General features: G+C 43.4%; 1 protein-coding gene across 10 annotated transcripts in view; it reads right to left on the reverse strand.

Annotated features, from left to right (window-relative positions):
- Positions 1-12321, reverse strand: part of HIVEP1 (HIVEP zinc finger 1) — a 101307-nt gene that overhangs the window by 57267 nt on the left and 31719 nt on the right. The window contains exons 1-3 of one of the 10 annotated variants that reach the window (XM_044455622.1): positions 2195-2270; positions 758-861; positions 107-231 (exon numbers count right to left, since the gene is read on the reverse strand). The exons of the other annotated variants lie outside the window; for them this stretch is intronic. Coding sequence (XP_044311557.1) covers positions 107-119 — 13 coding nt within the window. The 5' untranslated portion in view covers positions 120-231; positions 758-861; positions 2195-2270. Of the gene's footprint in view, positions 1-106; positions 232-757; positions 862-2194; positions 2271-12321 lie in introns of those variants that run through there. 10 annotated transcript variants of the gene reach the window in all.

The following is a 12321-nucleotide window of genomic DNA, read 5'->3' on the forward strand; positions in this document are numbered from 1 at the left end:
GATTTGCAAATATCAGCCTTTACTGCACCAAAGTGCTATGTTCCAAAACATGTCTTGTTGGACTTTCAGCACCTCACAGGAAAACTAAAATTTGAAGATACTATACCTGACATGAACATGGTATTGTGCAATACCTGATCCTGACAGGAACAAGTAGACCACAGAGCATGAAGGAATTATTTTCTTAAGAGTGTCACCAACTATAATACTATGAAATCTTGAAATGCAATTCTAGGAGAGAAACGGAAAAACACAACTGAAAGTAGCTGACAGTAACAATACCTAATTTTTCTTCATATGGCGTAACTGGAATGACTATAAATGTTAAGAATAAGATATATGATACTTGTCAGAAATTGTTGATGTCTGCTTTGAAGCAGACTTGAAGTAGATTGTGACAGGATGTATCATTTCAATATGCACGTCATTTCTTTTGATGAAACCAATAAATTCTCTTGAATAAAAGTTGCATCTGAAAACAACAGTTAGAAGCTGACGAAAACCCTTCAGTGGTATTGTTGATATGGAATTGCTTAAATATAGCTAAATAAATGTGTCCTTGAAATTCATGTGGCCATATAATCAACTTTATATTTTATTTTCAGACTATTTTTTGTGTAAGCTTTTACCATAAATACTGGACTAGCAATTTTCATATATTAAACCCACCACATGGCAACTTAGCTAACTTATTATTTCCCCAAATCATTGCACTTAATTTAAGGTCCCATTCACTTTCAACATTCCAAGTGCTTACCATACAACAGACTTATTGCAGAATAGGCTCAGTATTCCTTACTAACCCAATCGTTTCAATTGCCTGAAGGAGTTTAACGAAGTCTTCTGGATTATCTTATTTTTCTGGGGGGTGGGGTGGGGGGGGAGACAGGATATTACTGAGAAGGTTTACCAGCACATAGCCCAGACAGAAGCCAACAAAGAGGCAAAGAACAAAATATACTCTGTTTGTTCGTTTAATTTCTATACTCCTTGTTAGTCAAGATGACTCTCCAGACAGTTTACATCCGGGGTCCTCAAACTTTTTAAACAGGGGGCCAGTTCAATGTTCCTCAGACTGTTGGGGGGGTTGGACTATAGATTGAAAAAAATATGAACAAATTCCTATGCACACTGCACATTTAAAAATAATTAAAATTAATTTAAAAATTAATTTAAAACGTGTTTGTTCCACTTGCTCAGGCTGCAGCAGAAGCCCAAGATGATGCTGCACCGCCCGCTGAAAGGGAGAGCACGACACGAGGGGGGGCCATGAGAGTGTGCTTGCCTCGGTTGAGGCCTTCCCAGCTCCTCGCTGCCGCCCCCCTTCTGAGCTGGAGGAAGGTCCCCTTGCAGGCACTCGCCTGGCTCCGAGTGGGGGAGCAGGAATGGGAGGCCGGAGAGGCGAGGACAGGGTGGTTACCCCTGTTGGAAAAGGGCCGTGAGGAGGGAGGTAATGGCTACTTTCCACAAGCCGAGGCGAGGGACGGGGCCATGGCCGGACAAGTGGGGCACCTCCCACCTCTCCTCTTGCTGCTTGACCCGCAGCCCGGGGACGTGGCTCATATAGTTAAAAACATATTTAAAAAGTTATATTTTTCTTACCTTCTATCTTTTTTTGTGTCTTTGTCTCTCTCTCCCCACCCCCCCTTTCTTTTGTATTCCCACTCCGTATTCCTACTCTGTATTCAGAGCTAACACATGCATGCAATAGGGGGAAGAGCTGGCACACATGCAGTTGAACGGAGCTGTTACAATTTGGCATGTGCGCTGGCTCTCTGCTAGTCTCCGAAACTGAAAGAGTTTCAGAGAATGCCTGTGCCAGCTAAGAGCTTTTGTACTCGTTCGGAGATCATTTTCTCCAAACAAGTCCAAAAGCTCTGAGGCAGGCTGGGTAAATGACTTTGGTGGGCTGCATCCAACCTGTGGGACATAGTTTGAGGACCCCGGGTTTACATAATCAAAATACACAAATAAAAAACAATACATTAAAATCAAAGATAAATACTATATCAATATGAAAGCAATGCTAAAATAGCAAAAATAGGCCCACAATAAACCCAGAGCAGCAATGCTCAGATTAATCCAGGGTATAGCAGCAGTAAAATACAGTAACATGCAATACAGCCATTTTTTAAAAAGGGGAATTAAAACTATTAGCTGGATGAAAATACTGGGTGAATAAAAAGGTTTTTACCTGGTGCCAGAAGGAATAAAGACTGGGCACATCTCCTTGGGGAGCTGATTCTCATAATTTTATGAGGGCTCTAGCCCTTTAAAGGAGATAAAAGAGAGCAAAAAGCTGTTGACTTAGCTGGGGACATACTACTCAATACACGACCAACATGGTGGTAGGTTCAGAACACACAGAAACTTCACAGAGGCACACAAACAGTCTGTGCTATCAGAAATGGTGACTTGTGTCTAGAAATCATATTTTTATACTTATTTTTATATATAAATTTTACAAACTGATCTACATTGAAAAATTATCCCAGAGTGGTAGTCAATAAAGGAGGAGTCAGTTCCAAGACATTATGTTTCTTTATACACGGAAAATAGAGATCATACACCTTCCTTTATATTAACTTTCTTCATAGAAATAAAACTCACACTATCTTAACCTTGCAAAAGGGAACAGTTTCTCAAACCTTGCTCAATATACCTAAATGTATTTCCCCTACCAGTCATTAAGTGGTAAGACGGAAGAAGCAAACATACTTGTACATGGCCACTCTACAATTGCATTGTTGTTTCCTGACCTGGAAATTCAATACTGTGCTCTGCTCCCCTTTTCCATCTGTCTTGTCCTAGGGTTCTCCAACACAGCCACACATGTAAGCCAGGCAGAAGTGCCCACCAAGCTATCTTCCCAGTTCACAGGTGAATGGAATGATTCTTCTATTTACTTGTATGAAGGAAAAAGCCCCGCCCATCAAAAATACAGGGTAAGGACTGTTAAAGCCCATCCCCATCAAGAATCCTTGGGGCAACCAGATGCTGGGGGTTGCTTTAATTGTCTTCAAACAAACTTTTTGCAACAATGCTTTTCTTCTCCCTGTTCAAGCCAAAGGACTGGTCCATTCATTAGCTTACAGAGGGAAGATAAAAGTTCTCTGTGCTGAAATGCAGCTAATGGAAGGAAGAAAAGAGCAGCCACTAAGGGAAAAGGAAAGGCACTAACATCTTGTTGCATTAGTGAATAATACCTGACTGGACCAACCAGCAGTTTTATTTTTTCAAAAGAACATACAGAGTATCATGTCCTCTTAGAAAAAATATACTGAAACAATTGAACTTTAGTCTTTACTAACTTAACCGTTACACATTTCAATGGATCTACTCAAAGACATATAATTTTACACCTACATTTTAGGCATACCAATTAAAATTAGTTTTTTACCCATGGAACTTCAAGAGGATAGAAAGTGTCTTACTTTTATATTCTGAAGAGACCTGAACAATTCTGTCCAAGCAGAAAACATCGGACATTTTTAAACCACTGGTTGGCCAAATTAAAAATTAATGTACACCTTAAACTTCAGCTATTGGGAAGCATAGAATAACAGTATACAGTATTATCACTGACCCTAAACACAAAGCATTTAAAAGATAAGGAAGTAAAAGGCAAAATGAAAAGGCTATGTTCTCAGTCAACATCTTATGTTGATAAGAGTTAGCTCAGATTCATTATAGTTGTAAGCAGCAGCCAAAACCTGATATAGAAATACAGCTGTATATCTGGTTACTTTTTTAATTTAGTATATGCACATCTGGAACAAGCAAGAGAGCTGTTGAAACTATAGGACGCTGTACACTGGTTAGCTATGCAAGATTTCATGCTTTACTAATTTGGAAAGTATTTATGCACTATGTCTGGACTCATTTTGATCCAGAAGATCAAGTTCCTTCTGGCTTTAATCAAAACTTTCTCTCTCTCTCTCTCTTTCTCTCAACACTTCTAAAGGAATTAGTGTCAAAAAAAACCCAAAAAAACCCTAGACAGGAACAAGCATTTTCTACCTGACATAAAAGTTTGCGAATGCTATATTGTTGGCCTATGCTATTGAATGCATAACACTGAATACAGTGTGGTTCCATTCCATGCAGTCTGCACGTTCTTCCAAGCAGCCTATGGACACTGTAGGCCTGCTCTTTACTCAGAAGTTACAGTGCTGTAGCAACAGGAAAGGAGGGTTGAATAGTGCAGGAGATTTTTAAATGTTTCTGTTTGCCAGGCATATGGGGCAGAGCCAGTCTGGAATTACCCATACACCCAGAAAACAAAAGAACATTTCACAAGACTGCAAAAAGAACATTTCACAAACTAGCATGACCCTATCCACAGCAATGGATGTAATGATTACAGCAATGTGCTCAGTGTGGGACTGCCCTTGTATGTGGCTTGGAAGTTGCAGTTGGTACAGAACACAGCAACTGAAGTACTCAGTGGGACACTGTATGTTCACAGAAGACCTAATCTAGGATACCCACAGCCTGACTTCCCTTGCATGGTTGACACCTAGTAAACCATTAAGGTAATCGAAGATGCTTTTCTGGTCATTTTGTGACCAACAAAATGTTGCCATGTACTATGTTCAAGGTGCCCCACCCCAGAAAACCCTCCCCTGTGCAGCTCTGGAAGCAGAAAATGTGGTGTGTTTCAAATGCCATAGATATAGGGCATTTATTTGCATATTTCCTGCAATCAATGTACAGTTTTTTCAAGCATTTGAATTTCTTCAAGGCTAGTCTAGTTGTTTGAACTCTGGTTTGCCAAAGGCTAGCTTACTTCATAGAGTAACCTTTTTTAAAGGACTGCTTATTGCAGTAACTTTTAATTGTGACATAACACTGAACACTAAGAAAGCAAAACTTTCCATATGTTATGCAAAGTACTTAGTTCAAGGCAAAATGCTCAAGGCTGCTTTGGAAATTTGGTGACAAAACAGTTTTCTTTAGCAATGTCCACTGTACTCAGGAAAACTAGATTCTCTACCATTTTGCCCTTGCTTTCAGCGCTCAGTGCACATATGTGTACATCTCTAAAGGAATGCGGAAATTAGTATCCTAACAGTTTTTATTGTATTTTTTCTTCTAAAAGCCCCAAAAGAATGTAAGGAACTTGTATGCCATTGTCTTAAAATATTTACAAGCACACTAATAAAAATAATTTCTCTGTAAAGTATTGCACATATTTTGAATGCAATGCTTAAATTACACCCAATTTGTTATACTGAATTATTTTATCCTAATCAAGCATTGCACACTTTTGACTATTGGGTCAATTTTACACGCACGCACGCACGCACACACACACACGCACACACAGCATGTATGTCACATTTCTATAACATACTTCAAAAATCTTGTATACTAAATATAGCAAAAAATCTCAAACTAAATGAGATCTGAGTCAATTTAGCACTGCAAAAATCTAGTGCAAACATTTTCTGAAAAACCCAAAGGAGAAGAGAAAACAGGAAAGCAGAGCAGCATGAAAAATCCTCTCATGATACGCCTGCCAATAATATTCTGTGGGTAGTATCTAACAGTGTCATTCCACCAACAGAGACAGCACTAGCAGAGCTCCACAGAAACTTTTGCATTGTGCAGTCAAAACCGATTGTCTAAGCAAAATGCACAACTGCATTTGTGCCAATGTAACTTTTCCCAGATTCTCCCTTCGTAAATAGTCTTACAAATGCAAAGCCACTTTGCTAGCAAAATGACAGTTGGATACCACCCCTAGTATGTCCAAGATAAAGTCTGTTCCTCAACAATACTGGGAAATATAATACATTCCTGTACTATTTGGAACACAGAGCACATATTTTTCTTGCACAATGCCAGGTAGAACTAGAAAAATTCTTGACACAAACCTTGGAAAAGCACTACCAATCAGTGCTGTTCCTTGCTATTTTTCTTTAATGCATTTGGGAAGTAAAACTGCTTGTAATTATCATGTCCAGTTTACTTTTGTAATTCAACATTCTATTTTTCAAGAGTAGTTCTTTTTTTCTTTTCCATGAACAGTAGTAGCAGCAACAGCAGATTTTTTTTCTTAAAATTCTCTGATGAATTTAACATTTATTTAATATTTTCCAAATCTTGTAAACCCATTTAAATTTTTACCATGAATATGACATCACCTTTATGTTCCAGGAGTTTCGGTTAAGCATAAATGTGTCCTGTATAGTAACACTTAAGCATCCTTGCTGTAGCGAACCAAAGGTCTCCTTAGTTCTGTATTCTGTTCCCACAGAAGCCAACCAAATGTCTACACACAAGCAAGATGCAAGAGCATCTTCCCCTAATTCTCCAGCAACTGGTATGCATGGGCATACTGTCTGATACCAGAGATCATATACAGCCATCACGACCAATAGCCATTCATAGCCTTATCCTCCATGAATAAATTACAATGCTTAAAAGTTGTTTTGATGGAAGAATGCTACTAAGTTAATAAGGTATCCCTCAGAATCCTCTATTAATTGTGCCATTCCATTTACATCACCATCTTTTATGAATTTGTTTGCATTTGAATAGACACTTCTTAGACAACTCAGTCTCTCTGAAAGCTTCCTTTCCCCAAGCACTATATTCTTCAGACAAGTAAGCTGAAAATGCTGTCCTGTATTCATTAATGATCTTCTAGCCCTTCATCTGGGTAGCAGTAAACACTAGTCTGGTTTTATTTGTCCCAATTTCCTCAGAAACAAAGCAAGGGGAAATATTTATGACAAGAGGTCTATTAAATTAAAATTCCAATAAAGCTCAGTGAGTTCCCACTAACTACAGAAATTGGTATGAATAGCCACTACAAAATGCCCTCAGGGTGATAGAACAGGTCAATTCAATAAAACACACACGGCTATGGAAGACCTGAGATATATTTATGCTACAAGAAATATAAAAGTAAACCATTCTCGAATTGCACAAGGTGATAAATAAGGAAATGCTTTCCATACTAAGGAAGATATAAAAGAGAAAAGTTATTGGTGGCATTTCAGAGAAAAAGCAGATAATGAAAATACAGACTCCAAACAGTTGAAATGTGATGCCAAGCTCCTACGATAGTGAAAAATAAAAGCTCATCCTTCAAATACAAACTCAAAACATAAGGAAAGTCTATAACTATAACTTGAACTGCATGCAAAAGGTGTCAGATTCAATCCCTGGCAAATCCAAGTAGGGCTGAGAAAATTTTCATCTGAAAATCTAACCCTCCTGATGTATTTGTATTTCATGCTATGCCAACCTGCAAATAAGCCACACTGGGCTGGTTGTTCACCAAACAACACACAGAATGCCCAATAAATATAGGGCTTACCATGGCTTGTTCCCCAATTTCTTTCTACTCAGTCTTCCCATAAGTATTGGCACCTACACCAGCATTCCTTATGGCAAAAAAGCAGGTTGCTTACCTGTAACTGATGTTCTTCGAGTGGCCATCTGTGCAGTCACACATATGGGTGCTGCGCCTGCACAGTGCCTTTGGCTGGAAGATTGAAAGCTAACAGTTTTTGGTGGGAAAGCTCCGCTCCCCCTCCCCCTATAGCCTATAAAGAGCAGAGCGTCTGCCATTTTGTTCAGTCTTTTAAGACAGAATGTTCGCCCCCATGTGGAAAAAATATCCCTACTATAAATGATATCTGTACCACGAAAAAAGGAAATGTTCGGTACTGATGCATACGTCCACTCACCGACACCGAGCGGGGCCGGCGGGTGGGTTGTGTGACTGCACAGATGGCCACTCGAAGAACATCAGTTACAGGTAAGTAACCTGCTTTTCTTCGTCGTGGTCTCTGTGCATCACACATATGGGTAGATTAACAAGCTTACCATTATTGGAGGAGGGGAGGTGTCTTCAACGAAGAACTGATGAAAGAACGGCCCTGCCAAAGGAGCAGTCTTGCCTAGCACGAACATCTAGGCGATAATGTCGAGCGAATGTGCAAGGAGTCGCCCAAGTAGCAGCTCTGCAGACATCATCAATTGGAACTCCCGACGCGAAGGCGGAGGAGGCAGTGACAGCCCTAGTAGAGTGGCCTTGAGGAGCTGTAGGTAAGTCAATTCCAGCCAGCTGATAAGATAGAGTGATTGTATGGACTATCCACTTGGAAAGTCTTTGAGGAGTAACTGGAAGGCTTTGATCTCGGGTAGAGTATTTTACAAAGAGTTTATTAGAGCGTCGAATAGACTCAGTCCTTGATCTGTAGAAGGCCAGGCAGCACCGAACGTCAAGTGAGTGCAACGATCTTTCTAACGGATTCGTCGGAGATGGAAAAAAGGCAGGTAAGACAATGTCTTGTCCCATATGAAAGGAGGTGGCTATCTTGGGAAGAAATGATGGATCTAATCGCAAGACAACTTTCTCTCTGTGAAAATTCAGGTAAGGAGGATCTATACGGAGAGCGCAGAGTTCACTAGCCCTTCGAGCTGATGTAACTGCTACAAGAAACGTCGTCTTCCAGGAAACAAGGCGTAAATCGACTGTTGCTAAGGGTTCGAAGGGAGCTCTTGTAAGCGCTTGTAAGACTACAGAGAGACTCCAGGTAGGCATCACGGGTCTGACTGACAGGTTAAGATTATGAAGTCCCTTAAGAAAACTCTTTATAAGTGGCTGAGAGAAGATGGGTGATCCATCAACTAAGCCACGGCAATAGGTGATTGCTGCCATGTACACTTTAATAGAAGACGGCTTCAGTCCAGATTGGTGCAGTTCTAATAGGAACTGAAGGATTTGATGTATAGAAGCAGCATATGGAGAAAACGAACGAGACTCGGCAAAGGTAGAAAATCGTCACCATTTAGCCGCATATGACTTCCGTGTAGACGACTTCAATGCAGAATCAAGGATGTACTGGATATCTGAATGAAAGGCCGTAGGATCCAACGGGACGTTCCTTGGATCCGATGATGCGGGGGAAACAAGTGAAGACGAACCGCATAACGCACCGGATCCAGACACAGGATTCGTGTCACTTATAGATTCTGTTGGTACCGATACCGTCCTATGAGTTATCAGATTCGCCATGCTGTTAATTTCAGTGACATTAAATCTGGATGGTGAAGTGAGCCGTCTCGTTGGGTTATGAGGTACAGAAGCAGTGGAAGATGGAGATATTCTCCGCGGGAGATGTGGAGCAGTGTCAAAAACCAAGCTTGGCGTGGCCACCAAGGGGTAATCAGTAACCCTGTGGCCCCATTGTGTATTATCTTCGCTATCACTCTCATAATAAGAGGAATCCGAGGAAAGGCGTAAAAGTTCAGGTTGCTCCAAGGGATCATGAAGGCATCCCCTAGGGATCCGTGTCTGATTTCCACTCTCGAACAGCAAGTGCCGCACACCTTGTTCTGTTGGGTGGCGAATAAGTCCACATCGGGAGAACCCCAGCGACGGAAAAGATGGTCGCATATCTTCGGATCTAGTTCCCATTCGTGAGATATGAGCATGTGTCTGCTCAGAAGATCCGCTTCCACATTGTCCGTACTAGCAAGATGAACTGCCATCAGAGTAATGTCCCTTGGAATGCACCATTCCCAGATTTTCATCGAGAGTCTGGCCAGAGTCGGTGACTTTGTTCCACCTTGCTTGTTCAGTTAAAAAACGGTAGCTATATTGTCTGAGGTTATCTGAACAACCTGATGTCAGAGAACATCTTCAAAAGAACGCAGGGCCTTGAATACAGGCAGGAGCTCCAGGAAATTGATATGATTCCTGGATTCTTGACAATTCCACGTGCCCTGAGTGCATAGGTCGGAGCATACTGCTCCCCATCCTAGTAGAGATGCATCGGCACCGAGGGTTACCGAAGGGCATCGGGGTCTGAATGGAACCCCCAAAGTCAGGTTGGCTGGAACTGACCACCAGAGGAGAGAGTGGAGCACAGAGGATGGAATTCGAATCATCTTTGTTGGCAGATCTCTTTGTGGTCAGAACATCTTGTTGAACAGGAATTGTAAAGGACGAAGGCGAAGAATGGCGTGTGAGACCACAGCAACTGAGGAAGCCATATGCCCCAGAAGTCTCTGTATGGACCTTGCCGGAACCGTCTTGTCTCGTCGCATTCGATGGATGTGGTGAGCGAGAGTCTGTTGTCTGTCCCGAGGAAGGAAGGCTTTCACCACCGTAGAATCCAAATGGGCTCCGATGAAAGTGATCGTCTGTAACGGAAGAAGAGAAGATTTCTCGGTATTAATGCATAGTCCCAGATCTTCTAATAGGGCACAGGTCATACGGATGGATGCAAGAAGTCCCTCCCTGGAATGGGACACCAGCAACCAGTCATCAAGGCAAGGGTAAATTTGTACCCCCTGGAGTCGTAGGAAAGTGCAGACAAGAGCCATACATTTGGTGAATACTCTCGGAGCAATAGCCAGTCCGAAAGGCAAAATTGTGCATTCAAATAGTTGGGATGCAACAGCAAAACGAGGGAAGCGCCTATGACCTGCGTAAATGGAAATGTGGAAATAAGCGTCCTTCAAATCCAATGAGGTGAACCAATCCTCTTTCCTCAGCAACGGTAGAATATTTTGAAGGGTGGTCATTCGGAACTTTTTTGTTGCGATAAATCAATTCAGACTGCGTAAGTCCAAGATCGGACGCAGACCACCATCCCGCTTCGGGACTGTAAAATATCTGGAATAGAATCCGTGAAGTCCGTCAGTCGGAGTCACTTGACAAATCGCTCCTTTACGAAGAACTTGTTGGACTTCATTGAGCAATACTGGCGAGCATGAGGTAAACTGGATCAGACTCGGTGGAGGAACAATGTCGAATTCTATCCGATAGCTGTGCTGTATGATGGACAATACCCACCAATCAGATGTGATAGACACCCAAATGGGGAGTTGACTTCTCAGCCGGTCCCCAGATGAGATGAGGGTGGGTATGGTAGGAATCAGAGGAATGGTTCGCCCGTCCCGTCAACACTGCCTCCTATCTCCACTGAAACGGCGATGGCCTTGCTGGTACCATTGTGGAGGCTGTTGACGACGGCATTGCTGTTGCCGGTGTTAGGGCTGCAATCTGGGCTGGTACGACTGCCTATAGGACGGACGGGTCCATGACCACTTACGCCTGGTCTGAGTCTGAAGTTCCATCCACCGGGCTGTCATGCGGGACTTGTGGAGTTTCTTCAGCTTGTGGTTGGTTCTTGAGTGGAAAAGCCCGGACCCGTCAAAGGGCATTTCCTCAATACATCTCTTCGTCTCCTCCAGAAAGTTACAGTTATGTAACCAGGCGTGCCTCCGGAGGGAGACGGCACAGACCAAGGCCCTTGAGTCCGTGTCCACATGATGTCGAGTAGTGGACAACTGTTGGACGGCGACTTGCATTGCCTCCTTTACGAAGACCTTAGCCAGGTCACCTTGGTGGTCTGGGAGGGCTGAGACAATGTTATGGAGGTGCTGCATAATGAAGTATTGGTACCTCGCTAGCGTCGCCTCGTAGTTTGAGATTCTCAGCCCTAGGCCAGAAGCAGCGTAGACTCGCCTGGCCAAGGAGTCTATCTTCCTTCCCTCCTTGTCCCTCGGAGCGGTGTGACCTCTTGCCTCCCTGCCCTGGGAGGACTCCACTATGACCGAGTTTGGTTTGGGGTGGCGGAGGAGGAAGGGTATGTCCTCCTCCCGAACCCGGTACATGGATTCGTACCTCCGTGAAGTCAGCTGGGGGTGGGCGGGCAGGTCCCACGGTTGCACCATGGCCTGTCGCAAGGTGGTAATCAGCAGCAGCACAATAGACATAGATTGCTCCCCGTGGATGACGTCGTAGAACTTATCCGTACTGGGTCCCGGACGCTGCACGGCGTCGATCTCAAGAGACTGGACCAGGTGAGACATCAACTCCACGAAGGAGATATTAGATTCGTCGGGTGACGCAGGGCCCTGGGAGGTCACAGCAGCATCTGGGGAGGTGGAATCGACCTCCGAATTGTTGGATTCGACACCATAGTACAGAGGGGCCGATGATGAGGACTCCACTGGAGAGAAGGATCGACTACTCTCCTCCCTAGGTGGTACCGAGGACGCACACCTCGGACCCGAAGACAGTGGATGGTCATGAGGAGATGGTGAAGATCGACCCCTTGGAGCAGGATAGTGTCCAACAGAACACGGGACGCCCCATGCGTGGTAGTAGGAGCGGTATCATCCCTCCGATCGGCGTTCCAAGGAGCAACTCCGACGGCTCCTAGGCGGGGACATTTCCACATCCGCCTCCAATGTGGCTGTGGGCATAGGTGTGGGGGACCTAGCCCTAGGGGGAGAATCCCGGATTTCAGCATCAGAGATTGAGTAGAGTAGGGAGAGGCTCCGTGG

The sequence above is a fragment of the Varanus komodoensis genome, unplaced genomic scaffold (genome assembly GCF_004798865.1).
Source record: "Varanus komodoensis strain SLA01 unplaced genomic scaffold, ASM479886v1 scaffold8, whole genome shotgun sequence".
In the NCBI taxonomy this organism is placed as follows: Eukaryota; Metazoa; Chordata; class Lepidosauria; order Squamata; family Varanidae; genus Varanus; species Varanus komodoensis.